The sequence below is a fragment of the Mercenaria mercenaria genome, chromosome 11 (assembly GCF_021730395.1).
Source record: "Mercenaria mercenaria strain notata chromosome 11, MADL_Memer_1, whole genome shotgun sequence".
Taxonomy (NCBI): domain Eukaryota; kingdom Metazoa; phylum Mollusca; class Bivalvia; order Venerida; family Veneridae; genus Mercenaria; species Mercenaria mercenaria.
Genome location: NC_069371.1, coordinates 38,005,046 through 38,031,364, shown reverse-complemented (window position 1 = coordinate 38,031,364; position 26,319 = coordinate 38,005,046). Strand labels below are relative to the sequence as shown.

The 26,319-nt window shown below is 40.1% G+C and overlaps 1 protein-coding gene across 1 annotated transcript; it reads left to right on the top strand.

Annotated features, from left to right (window-relative positions):
- Positions 1-13,491: 13,491 nt before the first annotated feature.
- Positions 13,492-19,207, top strand: LOC123530895 (uncharacterized). The gene is made up of 3 exons (XM_045311672.2): positions 13,492-13,824; positions 17,857-18,081; positions 18,981-19,207. The coding sequence occupies exons 1-3, from the start codon at positions 13,527-13,529 to the stop codon at positions 19,205-19,207; spliced, it is 750 nt and encodes a 249-aa protein (XP_045167607.2). The 5' UTR covers positions 13,492-13,526.
- Positions 19,208-26,319: the final 7,112 nt, after the last annotated feature.

The window sequence follows — 26,319 nt, the reverse complement described above, 5'->3', positions numbered from 1 at the left end:
CAGCAATATGCTTCATGAAGATGGGGCATCGTTCCAGCAATATGCTTCATGAAGAGGGGGCATCGTAACAGCATTATGCTTGGTGGTGAGGGGACATCGTACAAGCATTATGTTCGTGAAGAGCGGGCATCATACCGCATTATGCTTCATGAAAGAGGTAGGCATCGTACTAAATTATGCTTGTGAAGAGGGGACGTCGTACCAGCATTAGTCTTCGTGAAAAACGGGACATCGTACCAGCATTATGCTTAATAATGAGGAGACATCGTACCAGCAGTATGCTTCGTGAAGAGGGGACATCATACCAGCATTATGCTTCATGAAAAGGGGACATCATACCAGCATTCTGCTTCATGAAGAGGGGACATCATATCAGCATTATGCTTCATGAAGAGGGGGCATCATACCAGCGTTATGCTTCATGAAGAGGGGGCATCATACCAGCATTATGCTTCATGAAGAGGGGGCATTGTACCAGCATATTATGCTTCATGAAGAGAAGGCATCGTACCAGCATTATGCTTCATGAAGAGGGGACATCATACAAGCATTATGCTTCATGAAGAGGGGACATCATACCAGCATTATGCTTGATGAAGAGGGTGCATCGTACCAGCATTATGCTTCATGAAGAGGGGGCATCGTACCAGCATTATGCTTCATGAAGATGGGGCATCGTACCAGCATTATGCTTCATGAAGAGGGGACATCGTACCAGCATTATGCTTCATGAGGAGGGGGCATCGTACCAGCAATATGTTTCGTGAAGAGGGGACATCATACCAGCAATATGCTTCGTGAAGAGGGGACATCATACCAACATTATGCTCCATGAAGAGGTGGCATCTTACCAGCATTAGTCTACGTGAAGAGGGGACATCATACCAGCATTATGCTACATGAAGAGGGGACATCGTACCAGCATTATGCTTCATGAGGAGGGGGCATCGTACCAGCAATATGTTTCGTGAAGAGGGGACATCATACCAGCAATATGCTTCGTGAAGAGGGGACATCGTACCAGCATTATGCTTCATGAAGATGGGGTATCGTACCAGCATTATGCGTCGTGAAGAGGGGACATCGTCCCAGCATAATGTTTCATGAAGAGGGTACATCATACCAGCATTATGCTTCATGAAGAGGGGGACATCGTAACAGCATTATGCTTCGTGATGAGGGGACATCGTACTAGCATTATGCTTCGTGAAGAGGGGGCACCGTACCAGCAATATGCGTCATGAAGAGGGGGCATCGTAACAGTATTATGCTTCGTGATGAGGGGACATCTTACCAGCATTATGCTACGTGAAGAGGGGACATCGTACCAGAATTATGCTTCATGAAGAGGGGGCATCGTACCAGCAATATGCTTCATGAAGAGGGGGCATCGTAACAGTATTATTCTTCGTGATGAGGGGACATCTTACCATCATTATGCTTCGTGAAGAGGGGACATCGTACCAGCATTATGCTTCATGAAGAGGGAGCATCGTACCAGCAATATGCTTCATGAAGAGGGGGCATCGTACCAGCATTATGCTTCATGAAGATGGGGCATCGTACCAGCATTATGCTTCGTGAAGAGGGGACATCGTCCCAGCATTATGTTTCATGAAGAGGGTACATTATACCAGCATTATGCTTCATGAAGAGGGGGACATCGTAACAGTATTATGCTTCGTGATGAGGGGACATCCTACTAGCAGTATGCTTCGTGAAGAGGGGGCACCGTACCAGCAATATGCGTCATGAAGAGGGGGCATCGTAACAGCATTATGCTTCGTGATGAGGGGACATCTTACCAGCATTATGCTTTGTGAAGAGGGGACATCATACCAGCATTATGCTACATGAAGAGGGGACATCGTACCAGCATTATGCTTCATGAGGAGGGGGCATCGTACCAGCAATATGTTTCGTGAAGAGGGAACATCATACCAGCATTATGCTTCGTGAAGAGGGGACATCGTACCAGCATTATGCTTCATGAAGATGGGGCATCGTACCAGCATTATGCGTCGTGAAGAGGGGACATCGTCCCAGCATAATGTTTCATGAAGAGGGTACATCATACCAGCATTATGCTTCATGAAGAGGGGGACATCGTAACAGCATTATGCTTCGTGATGAGGGGACATCGTACTAGCATTATGCTTCGTGAAGAGGTGGCACCGTACCAGCAATATGCGTCATGAAGAGGGGGCATCGTAACAGCATTATGCTTCGTGATGAGGGGACATCTTACCAGCATTATGCTACGTGAAGAGGGGACATCGTACCAGAATTATGCTTCATGAAGAGAGGGCATCGTACCAGCAATATGCCTTATGAAGAGGGGGCATCGTAACAGTATTATGCTTCGTGATGAGGGGACATCTTACCAGCGTTATGCTTCGTGAAGAGGGGACATCGTACCAGCATTATGCTTCATGAAGAGGGGACATCATACCAACAATATGCTACATGAAGAGGGGGCATTGTACCAGGATTATGCTTCATGAGGAGGGGCATCTTACCAGCAATATGTTTCGTGAAGAGGGAACATCATACCAGCATTATGCTTCGTGAAGAGGGGACATCGTACCAGCATTATGCTTCATGAAGATGGGGCATTGTACCAGCATTATGCTTGGTGAAGAGGGGACATCGTCCCAGCATTATGTTTCATGAAGAGGGTACATCATACCAGCATTATGCTTCATGAAGAGGGGGACATCGTAACAGCATTATGCTTCGTGATGAGGGGACATCGTACTAGCATTATGCTACGTGAAGAGGGGGCACTGTACCAGCAATATGCGTCATGAAGAGGGGGCATCGTACCAGCATTATGCTTCGTGATGAGGGGACATCTTACCAGCATTATGCTTCGTGAAGAGGGGACATCGTACCAGAATTATGCTTCATGAAGAGGGGGCATCGTACCAGCAATATGCTTCATGAAGTGGGGGCATCGTAACAGCATTATACTTCGTGATGAGGGGACATCTTACCAGCATTATGCTTCGTGAAGAGGGGACATCGTACCAGCATTATGTTTCATGAGAGAGGGATGTACCAGCATTTCATGAAGAGGGCATCGTACAGCATTATGCTTGCATGAAGAGGGGGACATCGTAACAGCATTATGCTTCGTGGATGAGGAGACTCGTACAGCATTATGCTTCGTGAATGAGGGGGCATCATACCAGCATTATGCGTCATGAAGAGGGGGCATCGTAACAGCATTATGCTTCCGGATGAGGGGACATCGTACCAGCATACTTCGTGAAGAGGCATCGTCAGGAATATGCTTCGTGAGAGGTGACATCGTAGCAGCATTATGCTTCATGAAGAGGGGCATCGTACCAGCATTATGCTTCATAAAAAGGGGACATCGTAACAGAATTATGCTTCGTGATAGAGGGGCATCGTTACCAGCATTATGCTTGTGAAGAGGGGACATCTACCAGCATTATGCTTCATGAAGAGGGGACATCGACCAGCATTATGCTTTGGAAGCGGGGACATCGTACCAGCATATGTTCGTGAAGAGGGGATATCATACCACATTATGCTTCGTGAAGAGGGGACATCGTACCAGCTTATGCTTCGTGAAGAGGGGAATCATACCAACATTATGCTTCGTGAAGAGGGGACATCGTCCCAGCGTTATGCTTTGTTGAAGTGGGGGACATCATAACCAGCATTATGCTTCATGAAGAGGGGGACATCGTATCAGCATTATGCTTGTGAGCGGGGACATCGTACAGCATTATGCTTCGTGAAGATGGGGGTATCCTACCAACATATGCTTCGTGAAGAGGGGGCATCTTACCAGCTTATGCTTCATGATGAGGGGTTATCGTACCAGCATTGCTTCGTGAAGAGGGGAATCGTACCAGCAATATGCTTCGTGAAGATGGGGATATCATACCAGCATATGCTCCTTGAAGAGGTGGCATCTTAAGCATTAGTCTTCGTGATGAGGGGACATCATACCAGCATTATGCTTCGTGAAGAGGGGATATCTACCAACATTATGCTTCGATGAAGAGGGGCATTCGTACCAGCAATATGTTCGTGAAGAGGATCATACCAGCATAAGCTTCGTGAAGAGGGGGACATCTACCACATTATGCTCCATGAAGAGGTGGCATCTTACAAGCATTAGTCTACGTGAAGAGGGGAGCATCATACCAGCATTATGCTATCAGAAGAGGAGCATCGTACCAGAACACCTTTGCTGTAAGAGCGGGGATATGTTCGTAGCCCATTATACTTCGTGAGGAGGGGGCATCGTACCAGCATTACGTTAATAAAGAGGCGACATCATACCAGCACTATGCCTGCAAGTAGGGGGACATCATATCAGCATTATGCTTCATGAAGAGGGGGCATCGTACCAGCATTGTCTTCGTGAAGAGGGGACACATATCAGCAGTATGCTTCTGAAGAGGGGGCATCGTGCCAGCTTATGCTTCGTGAAAAGGGGGACATCGTACCAGCATTATGGTTCATGATGAGGGGACATGCACCAGCAATATGCTTCGTGAAGAGAGGGCATTTTACCAGCAATATGCTTCGTGAAGGGGGACATCATTCCAGCATTATGCTTCATGAGAGGGGACATCATACCAGCATTATGCTTGATGAAGAGGGGGCATCGTACCAGCATTATGCTTTCATGAAGAGGGGGCATCGTACCAGCATTATGCTTCATGAAGATGGGGCATCGTACCAGCATTATGCTTCATGAAGAGGGGACATCGTACCAGCATTATGCTTCTGAGGAGGGGCATCGTACCAGAATTGTTTCGTGAAGAGGGGACATCATACCCGCAATATGCTTCGTGAAGAGGGGACATCATACCCAAAATTATGCTCCATGAAGAGGTGGCATCTTACCAGCATTAGTCTACGTGAAGAGGGGAATCATACCAGCATTATGCTACATGAAGAGGGGACATCGTACCAGCATTTGGGTTCATGAGGAGGGGGCATCGTACCCGCAAAATGTTTCGTGAAGAGGGGAATCATACCAGCAATTGCTTCGTGAAGAGGGGACATCGTACCAGCATTATGCTTCATGAAGATGGGGTATCGTACCAGCATTATGCGTCGTGAAGAGGGGACATCGTCCCAGCATTAAAGTTTCATGAAAAGGGTAATCATACCAGCATTATGCTTCATGAAGAGGGGGACATCGTAACAGCATTATGCTTCGTGATGAGGGGACATCGTACTAGCATTAGCTTCGTGAAAAGGGGGCACCGTACCAGCAATATGCGTCATGAAGAGGGGGCTCGTAACAGTATTATGCTTCGTGATGAGGGGACATCTTACCAGCATTATGCTACGTGAAAGAGGGGACATCGTACCAGAATTATGCTTCATGAAGAGGGGGCATCGTTTCCAGCAAAAATGCTTCATGAAGAGGGGGCATCGTAACAGTATTATTCTTCGTTTATGAGGGGAAAATCTTACCATCATTATGCTTCGTGAAGAGGGGACATCGTACCAGCATTATGCTTCATGAAGAGGGAGCATCGTACCAGCAATATGCTTCATGAAGAGGGGGCATCGTACCAGCATTATGCTTCATGAAGATGGGGCATCGTTTCCCGCATTATGCTTCGTGAAGAGGGGAATCGTCCCAGCATTATGTTTCATGAAGGGGTACATTATACCAGCATTATGCTTCATGAAGAGGGGGACATCGTAACAGTATTATGCTTCGTGATGAGGGGACATCCTACTAGCAGTATGCTTCGTGAAGAGGGGGCACCGTACCAGCAATATGCGTCATGAAAAGGGGGCAAACGTAACGAAATTTTGCTTCGTGATGAGGGGACATCTTACCAGCATTATGTTTGTGAAGAGGGGACATCATACCAGCATTATGTACATGAAGAGGGGACATCGTACCAGCATTTTGCTTATGAGGAGGGGGCATCGTACCAGCAATATGTTTCGTGAAGAGGGAACATCATACCAGGGATTATGCTTCGTGAAGGGGGACATCGTACCAGCATTATGCTTCATGAAAATGGGGCATCGTTTCCAGCATTATGCGTCGTGAAGAGGGGACATCGTCCAGCATAATGTTTCATGAAGAGGGTTTCATCATACCAGCATTATGCTTCATGAAGAGGGGGACATCGTAACAGCATTAGCTTCGTGTGAGGGGACATCGTACTAGCATTATGCTTCGTGAAGAGGTGGCACCGTACCAGCAATATGCGTCATGAAGAGGGGGCATCGTAACGCATTATGCTTCGTGATGAGGGGACATCTTACCAGCATTATGCTACGTGATGAGGGGGAATCGTACCAGAATTATTTCTTCATGAAGAGTAGGGCATAGTTCCGCAATAGCTTTGAAGAGGGGGCATCGTAACAGTATATGCTTGAGTCGTGATGAGGGGGGGCATCTTACCAGCGTTATGCTTCGTGAAGAGGGGACATCGTACCAGCATTAGCTTCATGAAGAGGGGACATCATACCAAATATGCTACATGAAGAGGGGCATTGTTTACCAGGATTATGCTTCATGAGGAGGGCATCTTACCAGCAAATGTTTTGTGAAGGGGAACATCATACCAGCATTAGGGTTCGTGAAGAGGGGAAAATCGTCCAGCATTTTGCTTCATGAAGATGGGGCATTGTACCAGCATTATGCTTGGTGAAGAGGGGACATCGTCCCAGCATTATGTTTCTTTAAGAGGGTACATCATACCGCATTATGCTTCTGAAGAGGGGGACATCTAACAGCATTATGCTTCGTGAGAGGGGAATCGTTTCTTGCATTATGCTACGTGAAGAGGGGGCACTGTAACAGCAAAAGCGTCATGAAGAGGGGCATCGTACCAGCATTATGCTTCGTGATGAGGGGACATCTTACCAGCATTATGCTTCGTGAAGAGGGGACATCGTACCAGAATTATGCTTCATGAAGAGGGGGCATCGTACCAGCAATATGCTTCATGAAGAGGGGGCATCGTAACAGCATTATACTTCGTGATGAGGGGACATCTTACCAGCATTATGCTTCGTGAAGAGGGGACATCGTACCAGCATTATGCTTCATGAAGAGAGGGCATCGTACCAGCAATATTCTTCATGAAGAGGGGGCATCGTACCAGCAATATGCTTCATGAAGAGGGGGCATCGTAACAGCATTATGCTTCGTGGTGAGGAGACCTCGTACAAGCATTATGCTTCGTGAAGAGCGGGCATCATACCAGCATTATGCTTCATGAAGAGGGAGCATCGTAACAGCATTATGCTTCCGGATGAGGGGACATCGTACCAGCATTATGCTTCGTGAAGAGGGGCATCGTACCAGGAATATGCTTCGTGAAGAGGTGACATCGTAGCAGCATTATGCTTCATGAAGAGTGGGCATCTTACCAGCATTATGCTTCATAAAAAGGGGACATCGTACAGAATTATGCTTCATGAATAGTGGGCATCGTACCAGCATTATGCTTTGTGAAGAGGGGACATCATACCAGCATTATGCTTCATGAAGAGGGGACATCGTATCAGCATTATGCTTTGTGAAGCGGGGACATCGTACCAGCATTATGCTTCGTGAAGAGGGGATATCATACCATCATTATGCTTCGTGAAGAGGGGCATCGTACCAGCGTTATGCTTCGTGAAGAGGGGATATCATACCAACATTATGCTTCGTGAAAAGGGGACATCGTACCAGCGTTATGCTTTGTGAAGAGGGGACATCATACCAGCATTATGCTTCATGAAGAGGGGACATCGTATCAGCATTATGCTTTGTGAAGCGGGGACATCGTACCAGCATTATGCTTCGTGAAGAGGGGATATCATACCAACATTATGCTTCGTGAAAAGGGGACATCTTACCAGCGTTATGCTTCATGATTAGGGGTTATCGTACCAGCAGTATGCTTCGTGAAGAGGGGCATCGTACCAGCAATATGCTTCGTGAAGAGGGGATATCATACCAGCATTATGCTCCTTGAAGAGGTGGCATCTTACTAGCATTAGTCTTCGTGAAGAGGGGGAAATCCCCTTTCCACATTATGCTTCGTGAAGAGGGGATTTTATACCAAAAATTATGCTTCGTGAAGAGGGGCAAACGTACCAGCAATAGTTTCGTGAAGAGGAAACTACCAGCATTAAGTTCGTGAAGAGGGGGGCATCATACCAACATTATGCTCCATGAAGAGGTGGCATCTTACCAGCATTAGTCTACGTGAAGAGGGGACATCATACCAGCATTATGCATCAGGAAGAGGAGACATCGTACCAGCAACACCTTTCGTAAAGCGGGGATATTGTTGTAGCATTATACTTCGTGAGGAGGGGGCATCGTACCAGCATTATGTTTCATAAAGAGGCGACATCATACCAGCACTATGCCTCAAGGAGAGGGGACATCATATCAGCATTATGCTTCATGAAGAGGGGGCATCGTACCAGCATTAGTCTTCGTGAAGAGGGGACACCATACCAGCATTATGCTTCATGAAGAGGGGGCATCGTGCCAGCATTATGCTTCGTGAAAAGGGGACATCGTACCAGCATTATGCTTCATGATGAGGGGACATCGCACCAGCAATATGCTTCGTGAAGAGAGGGCATTTTACCAGCAATATGCTTCGTGAAGTGGGGACATCATTCCAGCATTATGCTTCGTGAAGAGGGGACATCATACCAGCATTGTGCTTCTTGAAGAGGGGGCATCGTACCACCATTACACTTTGTGAAGAGGGGACATCGTACCAGCATTATGCTTCGTGAAGAGGGGGCATCGTATCAGCATTATGCTTTGTGAAGAGGGGACATCGTACCAGCATTATGCTTCGTGAAAAGGGGACATCATACCAGCGTTATGCTTCATGATTAGGGGTTATCGTACCAGCAGTATGCTTCGTGAAGAGGGGCATCGTACAAGCAATATGCTTCGTGAAAGAGGGGATATCATACCAGCATTATGCTTCGTGAAGAGGGGACATCATACCAGCATTATGCATCGCGAAGAGGAGACATCGTACCAGCAACACGTTTCGTAAAGCGGGGATATTGTTCCAGCATTATACTTCGTGAGGAGGGGGGCATCGTACCAGCATTATTTTTCGTAAAGAGGCGACATCATACCAGCACTATGCCTCAAGGAGAGAGGACATCATATCATGAAGAGGGGGCATCGTAACAGCATTATGCTTCGTGATGAGGGGACATCGTACTAGCATTATGCTTCGTGAAGAGGGGGCATCGTACCAGCATTATGCTTCGTGAAGAGGGGACATCGTACCAGCATTATGCTTCGTGAAGAGGGGACATCGTACCAGCATTATGCTTCATGAAGAGGGGCCATCATACCAGCATTATGCTTGATGAAGAGGGGGCATCGTACCAGCATTATGCTTGATGAAGAGGGGCTCCATACCAGCATTATGCTTCATGAAGAATGGGCACCATACCAGCATAATGTTTTGTGAAGAGGGGGCATCGTGCCAGCATTATGCTTCGTGAAAAGGGGACATCGTACCAGCATTATGCTTCTTGATGAGAGGACATCGCACCAGCAATATGCTTCGTGAAGAGAGGGCATTTTACCAGCAATATGCTTCGTAAAGAGGGGACATCATACCAGCATTATGCTTCGTGAAGAGGGGACATCATACCAGCATTATGCTTCATGAAGAGGGGGCATCGTACCACCATTACACTTTGTGAAGAGGGGACATCGTACCTGCATTATGCTTATTGAAGAGGGGGCATCGTACCAGCATTATGCTTTGTAAAGAGGGGGCATCGTACCAGCATTATGCTTCGTGAAGAGGGTACATCATACCAGCATTATGCTTCATGAAGAGGGGACATCATACCAGCATTATGCTTCATGAAGAGAAGACATCATACCTGCATTATGCTTCATGAAGAGAAGACATCATACCTGCATTATGCTTCATGAAGAGGGGGCATCTTACCAGCATTATGCTTTGTAAAGAGGGGGCATCGTACCAGCATTATGCTTCGTGAAGAGGGTACATCATACCAGCATTATGCTTCATGAAGAGGGTACATCATACCAGCATTATGCTTCATGAAGAGAAGACATCATACCTGCATTATGCTTCATGAAGAGGGGGCATCTTACCAGCATTATGCTTTGTAAAGAGGGGGCATCGTACCAGCATTATGCTTCGTGAAGAGGGTACATCATACCAGCATTATGCTTCATGAAGAGGGGACATCATACCAGCATTATTCTTCATGAAGAGGCGACATCGTATTAGCAACACACTTCGTAAAGTGGGAGATTCGTACCAGCATCTCGCTTCATAAAGAGTGTACGTCGTATCAGCATCACGCTTCGTAAAGCAAGGACGTCGTACCAGCATCACCCTTCGTAAAGAGGGTACGTCGTACCAGCATCACGCTTCGTAAAGAAAGGACATCGTACCAACATCACCCTTCGTAAAGAGGGTACGTCGTACCAACATCACCCTTCGTAAAGAGGGTACGTCGTACCAGCATCACGCTTCGTAAAGAAGGACTTCGTTCCATCATCATAAACTAAATATTCCAAGTTGCATACTTGGCAATTTCAACAAATATTTGATTAATTCCATATTTAGTTCAAGGTAAATTGTTTCACCAGAAAAAAGTTCACTTAGTTGCTCATAAATGGTTCATTTATTCTAAAACTGTTTTATTTGGAAAACGATGCTCATAACTAATTCTTTTATTTTAATATGATGTTTTCAGCTGTCCAGAATTACCCATTGAACCAAAAATGAACAAAACAATTTTTTAAACTTGCCGCTCAGTGTATTATATATTATTTAGCGGTAACATCAGTAACACCATGTGTCAATCCATTGTCTTCTTTGTTTAACTGTCGATCGTTATACATTTGTGAATAGGATAATGAAAAGGAACTGGGCCTACATTCACCAACGTTCTAAATTTGTTCTTTTAAAAAAGCAAAATTTGTCAAGATGAAATTACAACTCCTTTACAATTTTTAATTAATATTCTGTTATTTTTAGAAACGATCAGTATGTTTAAAATATCAATAACAGGGGAGCACAAATGAACAACACTGCCAAAAGCATGTATTCAATGTTTTAAACGATGTTTCTTTTATTTCTTCGTTATTACAAACAATACGATAAATAGGAACCCAATTTCATGAAAAAATAATAATAATTTTACATACGAGTTATTTTGAGTACGAATTGTTTCAACCTGTTGACCTGCTTCCAAGATTTATAAGAATTTTGTGAGATATCAAATAAAAACAAAGTTACCGATTCATACTGAGTCTTTCAAAACTCGTTGATATGATTCCTAAAATAAGCAATCGCATAAGTTTCACGCGGTTATTGACGATTGTCCTAACGTCTAACTCGAAAGAGAGTAAACAGAGGGAGTATGCGGTGCAAAAATAGATATTAGGCTCTGACACAGCGTTCCATAAATAACAAGAGCATCGCAATGCGGAGCAATATACTCCCGAAGGTATTACCTTTGACCCCGCAGTGTGACCTTGACCTTGTAGGTAACGATCCAGAACATGCGTTCTGCACATCGTGTCGATGCCGTGAACATTTGTGTCAAGTTTCATCGAAATCCTTTAAGAGGTTCAAGAGTTACAGAGCGACGGCCTTTGACCCCTAAGTGTGACCTTGACCTTGAAGCGAGAGATCCAGAACATGCACTCTGCACGTCGTCTTGATGTGGTGAATATTTGTGCCAAATTTCTTTACAATCCTTCAAGCAGTTCAAGAGTTACAGAGCGGACATGAAACACACTCATATGACTATTGACACCTAAGTGTGACCTTGACTTTGAAGCAAGCCATCAAGAACATGCGCTCTGCACGTCGTCTCGATGTGGTGAACATTTGTGTAAAGTTTCTTTGAAATCCTTAAAGGGGTCAAGAGTTACATAGCGGACACGAAACACATTCATATGACCTTTGACCCTAAGTGTGACCTTGATCTTGAAGCAAGCCATCAAAAACATGCACTCTGCACGTCGTCTCGATGTAGCGAACATTTGTGTCGAGTTTCTTTGAAGTCCTTCAAGGGGTTCAAGAGTTACAGAGCGGACACGAAATTGCTAACGGACGGACGGACGAACGGGCGGAGAGCGGGGGTATAACATAATACGTCCCTTCGGCTTTTCATAGCATCCCGTCTTGTCCAGCTGATGGTAGAAATTGCTGATTTTTTTCAGCTTTATACTTCCAGGCAGATGAAGAAAGAATTTAATGTCGCAGACACAAAGGGATGAGAAAAATTATATACCATTAAGGTAGTGGACCCATTATGAAAATCGGCAAATTACGTATACTTCGTATCGGCATTTTCCGGCATTTTCCGGAACGGTATCTGCGTGTTGAGCAATTTACGTCCGAAGAATGCCGAATTGCCTTACAAGAATATTAGCATTGAATGCCATTACGGGTCCACTATCTTAATTGTAACATAAGTTTTATGCTAAAAGTCCATATTGGACAGTCCTTTGGTTAAAACACGCCTTAATTGATTCTTTTCATCCGACATGAACTTTCCATATGCATCAAATATCGGACTATCATTTTGATCAGAAATGGAAGTCAATTTCAAGTAAGATTTAATCCAGCTATACAGAATGTGAAACAGGTCACTTATTTTTATCTTAACAAACGGTTTATGGAGTAATGTCGTCAGACAGTCACGTTTTTGTTATACTTGGCTGTACAGAATCCCTTAGTTACATTCATGCTTTTGTTTTGCTATGTTTTTTTTTGTGTTGTAAATGATATTTTTGATGGGTTTTAAAATTTATTTTCATTATAATTAATTATACATTGTATTATCATTTGTACTCAAAGACCATGCCAAGAGACACTTCATTGGAAGATCCCTCTCATTCTACTTCATATACAGTTCTGTAAAAAGGGATACAACATTCGGTTCCTGATACATATCTTCTGTTTCTAGCAACAAGCTATTGTTTGTTTCCAACTATGTTCAAGAATTTTCATTTTTTTACATTTTAGTGGTAATTTGAGTTGGTGACCATATCCGAAATTCTTGGAAATTAAGTCTGAAATCTATGTCACTATAAGAATGCAGGTACTTCGTGGAAAACAATCATGCTGAATTGAATGCTGAATATTCGAATACTGTTAACTAGATAATATGCGTGAGCGTTTTATTCTCGCTGATGTTCAAGCACAAAAGGGTACTCGAATTTATGACACCCGAGAGTATTTAAAATTGTTGACACAAGAAAATGGCCAAATAGGAAAAGCGACTTTTAGCAACGCCAATATGTCTATTACTTAAAAAATCGCGAAATCAAACTGACACGAAACTTACACAATGTATTATGGCAAGTTTTAAGTTTCAAGTTAGACGCGATTATGATCACGTTGCCTATAGTAAGCGCATGTAATACGCTGGATTCAAAGTGAGGCTGTTGTCAAAGTGAGGCTAAATATTAATTTCTGTCATAGAACATTCATTCCAGAAGCTTGACGTCTCGGAGTAAAGCCATGGATATGGTTATTTTGTTGTACGCTTGTTTTCATCTTTGCGCGGTAGTATATGGTCTAACAAACACGTTCGTTTATGAGTTATACTCAGAAAATGAAATAAATGGAAATGCTATTTCTAGTTACGATACAAACTCTGTACAGGCATGTGTTACCCTATGTGACATGTCTGGTTGTTTGTCGGTAAATTTCCATAAAGACGATGGAAAATGCGTCCTTACTGATTATTATCCAACCGATAATACAAAATCGGGGGAACCAAAACTCGGCTGGAAAATCTACTTCCGAAGACAATTTGGTAAGAGCTTACCTTCTGTATGACTTATTTGATAAAATAAAAACAAAGTAGGGGAAATTCTAGAATATCAAACACGTGATGGCGGCTAAAATGGTATTGTTTAAAGTCGTAGTGTAAACTCCGTAACAATTTCAGATGATTTTTTAACAAAGTTCGCAACGTAGGTTATATCAAATTTGAAAATCATAAAAAGCGGATATTACATGAGTGTCTGTTAATTTGTTGAACGAGTTGAGCTTAATCTGCCGAGCAGTTTATCATTGTTTTTTTTTCATCAGGTTTGGTTCATTCAATGTGGAAAGACACAAATGTAGGCTACTATTCCTTTTATCATATGCTGGTTGTTCCTGCTGAAACATCTAAAACAAATTCTTTTTTTACCACTTATACTTAAAACGACGTCAACCTTAAAGTGGTGTCTTTGCCACTGACCGTTCCAAAGCGATATCCCACTGTGGTCCTTTATTTGTTCATTTTGTCCTCTTATGTATGTGTGCTTGTGTGTGTGTGCGTGTTTGTGTGTGTGTGCACATCCGCGTGCTGTGGAACGTGGCTTTTGAAATTAATCTCAGTAGTGTAAAATATGTGGCAATGGTTATGTTTAAATTTTTTTATTTTTTCTTAAATTATCCTTTATTTTGAATATTTGCTTTGTTGTGTGTTAAGTAACGCCTAAGTTTTACTGAAAGTCTTAGGGATGGACATATTAATTACAGTAGCGTAGTATACTTTGAATAAAGAAATATGAAAATAGATGACTTAAAGTTACCGCTAAAATTAGTATCACGCATGTTCTAAAAGATCACGCTATTATTTTTAGTATCACACATATTCTAAAAGATCACTTTCAAATAAAAAATGTCATGTTTTGAGATATTTATTCTCCGTTGAAATTGGAGGAATATAGTTTTGACATTGTCTATGTTCATTTCTTTGTCGTTGTTCAGCTGTATATACAAATGGTAAGTAATTATGAACTCAGTATGGCTTTTGAATAACAGCTATGGCTTCCGAACGACAGACAAACGGACACGGACTATGACAAAACTATATCCCTTCGATTTTAATTTGGAAATTAATATCTCTAAAACATGCCATTTTTAATTTGTTTGTTACCTTTGGAATGTGTGAAGTAATAACTTTCAGCTGTAAAATTTATGAATGCTATTTCGTATTTCCTTATCAAAACAAGGCTTTTTGCATGACCATCAGTAAAACTTTCAGTAAAACTTTCAAGTAGAAAAAGCGTGACTAAACACAAACCAAACGAAATATTAAAATAAAAGTGAAATTCCGATAAAAAAAATTGTAACCTAATCGATTGTCAAAAAGTTTTTATTACTCAATTGAATTCCAAAAGTTCGACCGCAGTCTGGTCAGGATTCATTCTGTTCGCTAACAGTTTCTCTAAGTGCAATAGGCTTTGAAAGCGAACAGCATGGATCCTGACCAGACTGCGCGGATGCGCAGGCTGGTCTGGATCCATGCTGGTCGCAAAGCCACTATGTTGGTTTTCTCATGGCGCGGCTCATATATTAAACCATTGTGTAAATTATATGAGATTAACACAGAAGAAGAAAAAAAACGGTAAAAGGATAAATAGGGTAATACATTCATTCGGACTGTCAAATGGTATCAGTAGATCAAATACCATAGCCATTACCTTGATGTTTGAAAAGGATACATTTAACAGTTATATTACACTGACATCTAAACGTCAATATTTTATGTTTTTATTGTTCCTATGTTTTTAAACTGTATAGCCTCTCATATTTCTTTTAGAAAGGTTTTCATGAATATTTCATGAATGTGGATGAAAATACATTATGTCATGAAAAGTGAGACTTAAATAATATAATAATATAGAACAGTAGAATAATAGAGAATAGAGACTGAAACTTACAGTAGGAATACACAAGGTTTTACGTAAGGTTTCTGTCATTTAGGTTATATCGATCAAGAGACCTCTGTATGATGTTATTATCAGCAAAATGTTCATTTCAATCAAACGGGGCTAATTTTCTTTAAATAAATATTACTACGAACACCTTTAGCTTATTCCATATAGAGATGCCCAAAGCAAACATTTAATGAACTATGCTATTTCAAAACATCAATAGGTAGTTATAAACAAATATGGTTATATTTAAAACGCCGTTTTTCGGCAGTATTTCAGTTATGTAACGGTGGGCAGTTAACCTAACCATTGTTCCTGGATTCTATCTTAGTACAGACCTGTTCTCCGCAAGTAACTGTCAACCTCCCCACATGCATCAGAAGTGGAGGACGAATGAATTCAGACACGATGTTGTTTATCAAATCGTCACGGAGAACATACGTCCCCGCCCGGGGATCGAACTCACAACCCCGCGATCCGTAGATCTGCGCTCTCCCTATTGAGCTTAGTGGGCGGTCTAATTGTTTAGAACCCTTTATGTTATATTAGAATATAGATCACGAAAGTTTTAACATAATTTTCATTATAATTGGAAAAAGAAGATATTCATTATTAATACTTTAATTCTGTTGAAGTTTCATCTAAAATAAAATGTTTTGATCATAATTTGATTAAATTACATTCATGTTTCTTTTTTTAAAAGATACCTTTACAGCCTTGTGTTTAGCTCACTTAGAAAATATGTTACGAATACAATACTTTGAAGCTGAATTTCATTTCAAAAGAATATATTGTTATAAAACTATGTTTATAAAGTTCGAACAGTACCCGGTCATATTACAGGATTTCTCACACCTCGTCGAATCGCGATTTTTTAATGATATTCTCGCGTGCCAAGTATGAATTACAACACCCTAGGGATAATTATAAGTATATGAGGGTCCTGTGTCAATTATGAATTATGTGCGCCACCGAAATTAGGAGCGACTCCAGGATTTTGGGTTGGAGTTGGGCTAACGTGAACTTTTGGTGCATTGAAAGTTTATTGTGCGTGATACATATTTTTCCTTGTATCAAAATGTATTTTTCCCTGTATCAAAATGTCACATTTATGAACATGTGTTGTAATACCTGAAAGGTAGGATTAGTCATTAATTTAGTGAAGTTGCAATTATTATTATGTTGATCTGTATTGCCTTATTCTACATTACATATTTTGATACTGCACTGTAACGTTGAAGTTGTATAGAAGCCGTTTGTCTTTAACAGGTAAAGAATGAAGAAATTTCGAAGTTTCAGGAAAGAAAAATAACATGGATGAAAAAGAATTTACATTATTGTCTTACTACATTGAATTTAGTTAGCTAACTAAAAAGAAGATAAAATACTCGACAGAGCCCCGATATTTATCATTTTATTCAACTCGTTAAAAAAATCTTTAATTAAATATGAAAAGTCATTCAATTGTTTATAATAAATTATTATTATTATTGTACCAGATTTATATAGCGCCCTTTTCATGACCAATTGTACGTTCAAAGGCGCTTTACATAGTTCAAATGCAGCCACACAGGGCGCATAATTCATCCTCTACTAGTACAGACACAGAGCGATCTGACCAGATGGACAGAGTGAGACAAAGCCCCCACGACAGAGAGATCAGAAACCAGATACAGGCTTGTCCGGCTAACTTAGCCTAGGTCGTTGCGAAGAGACAGCCTGGTTCTTTAACGTGCCCAGTGTACTGATACACGCAAGGATTGCCTGGGTTCCTGACCAGTACACCTCTAGTTGGGTGGGAAACACTGAAAAACGTTTCTGAAAATTCCCGAGTAGCTGCCGGGGATCGAACCCCCGACCTCAGGATTGGAAGGCCAGTGTGCAGACCACTTAGCTATCCGTCCACCTGTGTCCAAATGTTAAATATTAGCCTTATAGAATTTATTAAAAATAGGGACTACACCTCTTAATGAAGGCTTTGGGCATACCAACCTCACAGTTACCCTAAATCCAATCTGATATTTTATAGTGTAGAAATAGTGGAATTATTGCCTATAGCAAATCTGTATAGAGATCTAAACAACTAGGTGTTTTTGCTTTATACAAAAATGTTGTCTCATTTTTATTTAACACAGATATCAAACTTTTAGAAGGAGCAGTGGCATGGCAATCGTCTACACTGGTCTGGGGAGGTAAACCTGAATCGGCTGACCGTGCTATTGATGGTTACAGTGATGCTGCCAGCACGGCAGACACATGTTCACACACAAATAGTGGTGACATAAATTACTGGGCAGTGGAATTTGGTACACCTGGTCCCGTGAAGGAGGTTGAAATATACTTCCGGAATTTTTGTTGCTGTAAGAAATATTCTTCTAACAATCAACATATTGTTTGGACTCTGTTATATATACACTTGTTTGTCGGATATCTTGGTATTTTTGAAATATTGTTACTCACATTAAAAGCTGATTGGCATAAACACACCAAATAATTGACATTTTATCATATATAAAACTGACAAACTTCTAAAGGCTACTGCGTACATCAGGACTCAATTTTTTATTTTCTTGGATTTCTCGACTGTGGAAATGCGGGGAAGTAAAGGGGGATAAACTAAATTTGAAGTCTGTACACAGGCTGTGTACTACATTCCAGCACGATTGTCATTATTTAAATACAAGTAATCGGATATGCGCCTATTTTCGAGACAAAATTATGGTACAAAAATGCAAGGACATAGCATGCGCTTATTATCCCATACGGAATAACGGTAAGGCCGTATGCGCTTACTTTTGATATGCGCTTATATTCGAATATGCGCTTATTTACCAGATTCCACAGTATTGGCTCTCATATATGGAGTTGAGCCTGTATACATTAACCTTTAGCCTGCTGGTGGCAAGTAATTTTGCCTTTGCGACCAGTCCAGACGAAGATCATCATGGTCCGCACTGTAATAAATTTCCAGTGAACATCCCTTTGAATAATAGATGGTACAGTCCAAATCGAATGATAGTCCATTTTAGAAAGGTTAAAAGAGATTTACTTACAATACGTTATGGTTTGATATCGAAATCGTGTTATTTTACATCAAAATGTGTGTTTTGTGGAGACGTTTGACTGGAGTCCAGATATATTTGATTTAAAACTAATACCGCTTTAAAATGATCGATATAAAATATCTTTACTTCATTTTCTAGATTCATCTAAGACAGTAAATTTATAGACAACTTAAGTTTTATCTATTACATTTCAGATTATCACAGGAACACCAACTTCACAATCACTGTATCAAATAGCCGTGTTGATGTCCTTAACGACAACGGGAAGCTTTGTAGAACGTACTTTGGTCCAGCTGTTGACAAAGAACCATTTCACCTCACCATACCATGCATTAACACAATCTATGGGAAGTTCTTGAAAATCAAACACGATGTGGCGGATGTGTTGATATTGTGCGAAGTCGTTGTGAAAACTCCGTAACTATTACAGATGAAGTTCAACTATTTTAACATAATACACAACGTATATATTGTAATACATACGAAAACCATTAATAGAGGATACCTTATCGCATGTCCTGGGAGTGAAGCCCCTATATATTTTTAGGTCGACTATTCGAAGAATAAAAGGAATATTGTATTCACACCGGCGTCGGACTAACCATTGTTTTCACGAACTGGTTACAATACTTATTTACAGAACTGTTCAGGAAGAAAAGTTTTCATCTACAGCTAAAAACTGTAGTTTATATGATACAATAGCTAAATAAATACAGATAATTAAGCAATTTTCAATGGTCTTAAAATGTAAATAATGAGCTATTTATTCATGATTTTAGGTTATCCGTATTTTACTATATAGACGTTTACACAAACAGTATGATCGCCTTTCAAGTGATTTTGCATTGAATATTATCATACCGTTTGCAATAAATCTTCTTTCCATGTATGTTGATAAAGAAAACACTCTTTTGTGTTACACAAAAATATTTTCGCCTGTGCGAAAATTTTCCCACATGTGACGTGACACACATGAAAACGACGTCATAAATGACGTCAAATATCTGATATGAAATTTGACGTATGGAAAATCATGGACGTTCGAGCCTCAATTGTGATTTTAGTCCCCGTCTATGCTTATAAATATGGGCTAGATCGGAAGAAAATGATATATTTTGTAGCTAACTAGCAAACATTCTGCAAAATACGTTCGAAAACAGAAGTGTTTAGTTTGGGGTCAAGGAACGTAAAGAGCGAATAATAGTTTCCTTGCAGTGACATTTCAATCGTAAACATCCTCGACCGTTGGCACAGAGTGGCAGACAGACGGTAAGAAAATGCAAATAAAGCTGCTAGATGCCTTGTTTATATTGCAAATCGTGTCATTTTTGTTATATATTATTTGTGTTTTCAATCCGAGACGTAATTCTTTCGACTTTTATCAGTGATCTTCTGTTTACGTTACATCACTTGCATTTCTGGAGATGCGGCACTCAAATTTGCACAGGCCACTTATAGTTTCTTGTAATTAATAGTTTCTGAAACGATTTTGATTTTCAGTCTCACCCACGATAAAAACAGTAATTGACTTTACTGTCTTCGTAAAAGCCATTTACATAAATAGATTCCATATGTTTAATATAACTTTAAGGTTTAGTGATATAATTACAATCAAAACACAGAAATATTTGGTAAAGAAGTGAAAGAAGTATTGCCATGCAATACATAGGCCCCTACTTGAAGGCACCTTATTTTCTCTACTGCAATATAACATTATTATCTGATATCTGTCAATATTGTACTATATATACAATATGTTTTTACATAACACTTAGATTAAAATTTGAATATTAAAAAACTACAGTTGATTGTTGATAGTTGTTTCATAACATCTATAAATGTAAAAGTACATGTAGTAAGTGGGAAAATATGAGAAGAAATGTAAGAAACCATCATATTAAAGGGAAGTTACTCTGAAGAAAACCAACACTTTTGTTAGTTGGTTCCATATGACACATTAGCTACTATGAAAATATTTTACAGACTGGACCGAAAAAGATCACTGTTGACTTTTGATCTTCAGGTGTGACTTTGGCCTTTGCACTAGACGTCATGGTATCGCCCATAACATATTGTCTCCTTTTGGGGAACACTTTTGTCAAGTAATATTAAAATCCCTTAATTGAAGACAAAGTTATGAACCAGAAAGAAAAAAAAGTCCTATTGACATTTGACCTCTGACAGTGACCTTGACCTTTGAGTTAGCGATAAGGGGTTGCGTAAGACACATTGCCTCATTATGGAAAAAATTTATGTTAAGTAAAATTAAAATTCCTTCATAGATGACAGAGTTATTGATCATACAGTTAAAAAAACCATATCGACCATTGACCTCCAAGTGTGGCCTTGATCTTTGAGATACGGGTCTTGGTGTTGCACTTGGCACATCGTCTTATCATGGGGTACATTTGTGCCAAGTAAAATCCCTTTAAAGTGTTGAGTTACAGACAGGACAGGAAAAAAGCCCTGTTGGCCTTTGACTGCCAAGTGTGACCTTGACCTTTCAGCTAAGGGCCCAGGTTTTGCGCATGACATGTTGTCTTATCCAGAGGAATATTTGTGCCAACTGATATTTAAATCCTGTTTTGCATGACAAAGTTATAGGCCGGACAGGAAAAAACACCTATTGACATTTTATCTCCAACTGTGACCTTGACCTTTAAGCTAGGGTTCTGGGTGTTGCTAATGACACGTCGTCTGATTATGGGGAACATTTATGCCAGTAATACTGTAATCCCTTGATGGATGACAGAGTTCTTGACCGGACACGAAACACACCCTGTTAATGCCATGTTAACATTTGACTGCCAAGTGTGACATTGACCTTTGAGCTAAAAGTTGTGCGTGACACATCGTCTTATTATGGGGTACTTTTGTGCCAAGTAATATTAAAATCTCTTCATGGATGGCAAAGTTATGGACCGGACAGGGAAAAAAGCCCTGTTGACCTTTGACCTCCAACTGTGACCTTGACTTTTGAGCTAGGGGTCCAGGTTTTGCGTAACACACGTCGTCTTATCATGGGGGTCTTGGTGTTGCGCATGGCACATCGTCTTATCACGGGGAACATTTGTGCCAAGTAATATTAAAATCCCTTGATAAATGACAAAGTTATGGACCGGACACGAAATTGTGGACGGACGAACTGAATGACGGAAAGACGGACGGGTAAGCGCAATCCTATAGTCTCCGAAACTGATTTTCAACCAGTAGAGGAGTAATAAAAACTGTCTTACCAACAACCTACCTGTACATCGCATGAACTATCGTACTGTCTCGTACGACTGGATACATAAGATATTCTCAAAAAGTTGCTCTGGTACATTATTGCAAATGCATCAAAACGAAGATCCGTAACAACTGTTTGAAAATGACGAGATTTAAAAGACGTTGAACTGTCCGAAAGTGTGGCCCCTTTATGCAGTCCTTCTCCTGAATTCAATATATGAGCCACACCATGAGAAAACCAACATAGTGCATCCGCGCAGTCTGGTCTGGATCCATGCTGTTCGCTAACGGTATCTCTAATTGCAAAAGGCTTTGAAAACGAACAGCATGGACCCTGACCAGACTGCGCGGATGCACAGGCTGATCTGGATCCATGTTGGTCGCAAATGCACTATGTTGTTTTCTCATGGTGTTGCTCATATATATATCGGTAAAATGACAATTGTTTTGTAGAGTAATATACATGTTTAATATGCTGTTCAGTTTTCACACCAAACAATCCTTTTTTTTCTATGATTTGGTGTTGCTTGATTTTTTAAAGGAGTTTAAGAGTGTGTATTAAGGCTTTTTTTTCACTAATCACGTGACTGTGGCCAATGGCAATGGCTATAAGATAAAGATTTCACAATAAATTATTTTAAATTACTTGGCTGAAACTACAGGCACTTAGGGTTTCTCGTACTTTTCAAATCAACCACATGACAAGTAGACATTTCTAAAGTAAACGTAAATCGGAAACGGATTACTGAATCCGTAAATGTTATTTGCAAATAATGGTCTAAGGGAGGTTACTATTGCATTACTATTGGATGAAATTGTCTCCATTAGACCACAAATTAGCCTAAAATTTTACGGATTCAGTATTCCGTTTCGTAATTACGTTTACGTTAGAAAGGTCTAGTAGGAACAATTTCAACTTTCCACAATCGTAGTTTCGTTGTCTCGAGTTTTAAGCATCGTAGGTACGTGTTATTCGAATTTTTACCATCGTAGTATCTTCCTTTCTTTGTTTCAAGCTCAAAGTATGGGACATCGATACTCAGTCCTCAGCTTGTGGAAAGATATATATATTTTCACGATCCCGTAGTTACATGAATACTGTCGGTGGACTTACAAAATTTATCTTTGAATGTTTGAAAAAAAAAACCAACTACAACAAAAAACAAGAGGGCCAAGATAGCCCTATGTCGCTCACCTGAGAAACACACCATAGCAGTGTAAACATGTTTGACCTAGTCATTTCATGGAAACAAACATTCTGACCAATTTTCATTAAGATTGGACCAAAAATGTGGTCTCAAGTGTAAACAAGTGTATTCTTCAATTTGACCTAGTGACCTAGTTTTTGAGCCAAGATGACCTACATTCAAACTAGACCTAGATTTGATCAAGGCAATTATTCTGACCAAATTTCATGAACCTAATTGAAAAATACAGCCTCTATCGTATACAAAGCGTTTTTTTATTTGTCCTAGCGACCTAGATTTTGACCCCAGATGACCCATATTCAAACTTGACCTTCATTTCATCAAAGCTATCTTTCTGATCAAATTTCATGAAGATCAATTGAAAAATACAGTCTCTATCGCATACACAAGGTTTTTATTTGATTCGACCTAGTGACCTAGTTTTTGACCACAGATAACCCATACTCTAAATTGAACTAGATTTCATCAAGGCAATCATTCTGACTAAATTTTACGAATATCCAGTGTAAAAATTAATGCAGACCCAATTGCGTACACAAGGTATTTCTTTAATTTGACCGGGTGACCTACGTTTTGATCCTAGATGACCCATATTCAAACATAACCTAGATTTCATCTAGACAAACACTCTGATCAAATTTCATGAAGATCCGGTGTAAAATGCAGCCCCTATTGCATACACAAGGTTTTTCTTTGATTTGACCTAGTGACCTAGTTTTTGATCCAAGATGACCCATATTCAAAACTTACCTAGATTTTATCAAGGCAATCATTCCGACCAAAATTCATGAAGATCAATTGAAAAATACAGCCTCTATCGCATACACAAGGTTTTGCTTTGATTTGACCTAGTGACCTAGTTTTTGACCCAAATGACCCATTTTCGAACTTGGCCTAGATTTCATCAAGGTAATCATTCTGACAAAATTTCATGAAGATCAGTTGAAAAATACAGCCTCTATCGCATACACAATATTTTTCTTTGATTTGACCTAGTGACCTAATTTTTGACCCCAGATGACCCATTTTCAAACTTGGCCTAGATTGCATCAAGGTTATCATTCTGACAAAATTTCATGAAGATCAGTTGAAAAATACAGCCTCTATCGCATACACAAGCTAAATGTTGACAGACGACATACGACGGACGCCGGACATCGAGCCATCACAATAACTCGCCTGAGCGGGTGAGCTAAAAACAAATAAAACAATTGAAAGTGAATACAACATTTTTGTCTGAAAATTGCTCGCATTTTTCTGTATTCCGAACAGAACATACGATTCATTCGATTCAGTTAGGTCTTTACCTCATATTTTTCACATACATGGGAGGATTTTCTACAAAGAAGGCGCATGAATCCCGGAAAAGAACATACTTTCATCTACTTTGAGTAACTGAGCCAGTAATCTTTGCCCAACTGATTCTGCAGAAAAAACTAACAGTCAAGCGCATGGCTTTAACTATTTATGCCAGTCACGTGAAACTTATCTTAAATACCAGTTGCATTTTATACAGAAAGGGCCATGTAAGACATATTTATTTAGATACCCAAGATAATCTTTATATCTTGATATTGAATTTATTGACGTTTTGGCAATAGAGAATTTTTTATGATAAAGTGCACGCTTATTTTGATAATAACAAAGAGCACGGCAAATTATTTCATACTCACCAAAAACGTGCTGCGCTTATTTCTTCAGTATACTTGTCATGACCCCTAACTATAGTTAAACGTATTGTGGCACGCATATTCTGTTGATTGCATATGCTAAGATTTATTGCTTACCATTTCATATCAGTTAAAATCAATTCTACGTAATATAACTGAGAAAAATATTTACATTGGATGAATATTGTTTCAGAGCGAAACGTGTTCTTTGACAAATGCTAAATTTAGTCTGGTTAAAGCGACAGTTGACTTTAGTTTTAAAATGTTAAGATAACTTTAATGTTTTATTAACTATTTTAAAACAAATTTGCCTAGAAAAGAGCAAAGCACAAAATTAAATGTGTCACATGTTGACTTTAATGATTATTGAAGATCATTTCCCTCCTGATATTGTCCTCACGGGTGAGGACCTGGATATACCCGCCGATCTCGGCATACCTCATGTCACTTTGAGGATTTCCGTTATTACTCGAAGCAACTTCCTAGATACAACTGAGAAATTCTGTACATTGAAAATCTGAAAATTCAACGTTTTGTTTTCGTCAAGAAGTATTGCTTTAACAAACTGCATTTATTATCGAAGAAAATGTTTGACGTAAATTAAAATACTTTTAACATAAGGATATTGGAAACTTTTAGTTTTTAACTTTTGTTATCTAAATAAATCTGAAATTTTCAATATGGGCACAGCTGTCGGCCACACCCAAAAAATGACCATAAATTCTGTAAAAGAAGCTGGACCTATGGTCAAAATATTGTTGTGGTCATTGACGGTGCTAAACATTCCTGTGTTACCTTTATATGGCAAAAATACCCATTTTCTAAAGCATCTGTGATTTCAGCAATATTCAGTCACATGTTCTGAACAAAATGATAAATCTGTTTCAAAAAAGCTATATTCACAATAGAAGATAAACTTTGTGGTAGCAAACAATATATATATATTTTTCAATTATCACTGACTTGAAAAATTTCCAAATTGTGTAGGCCATATAAGGCTTAAGAAAACCTTGTCCAAAGCATGCTTAAAAAGGATTGGAAGTTGATACGTTATTTAAATGAAATATTATTCTCAGTCAGTCTTTGTGTCACACTTAAAGCATCTTTTAAACAGAATATCTAAAATGTTTATAGAGGTTTGTCAGTGTATAAACCCTTTGCGTTATCATGGATAAGTATTATGTCACATTAAAAAAAATTAAGATATTTTTGTAAACTTTTTGGCTATGTGTCTGTTGCTGGGGTGGGTGCAACTGGAGATGCTTACAATATGAGGAGCGCAAAAATGAAAGGGAGACGTAAGTAAACATTGCTTTGTATCTTGTGTGAAGTCTTGAGGTGAGTGAGGTGTAGAATAGATACGTAAAGAGATGCTAATAACAATCTAAATGGTTTAAAGTTTTCACCGGTGATATTATTATTTCTTT

Excerpts from the sequence above, each read along its gene's own strand:
- LOC123530895 (XM_045311672.2), top strand. The coding sequence starts at position 13,527 with ATGGATATGGTTATTTTGTTGTACGCTTGTTTTCATCTTTGCGCGGTA. Across the intron at positions 13,825-17,856 it reads CTACTTCCGAAGACAATTTG|ATATCAAACTTTTAGAAGGA; the intron begins GTAAGAGCTTAC and ends TATTTAACACAG. Across the intron at positions 18,082-18,980 it reads CTTCCGGAATTTTTGTTGCT|ATTATCACAGGAACACCAAC; the intron begins GTAAGAAATATT and ends ATTACATTTCAG.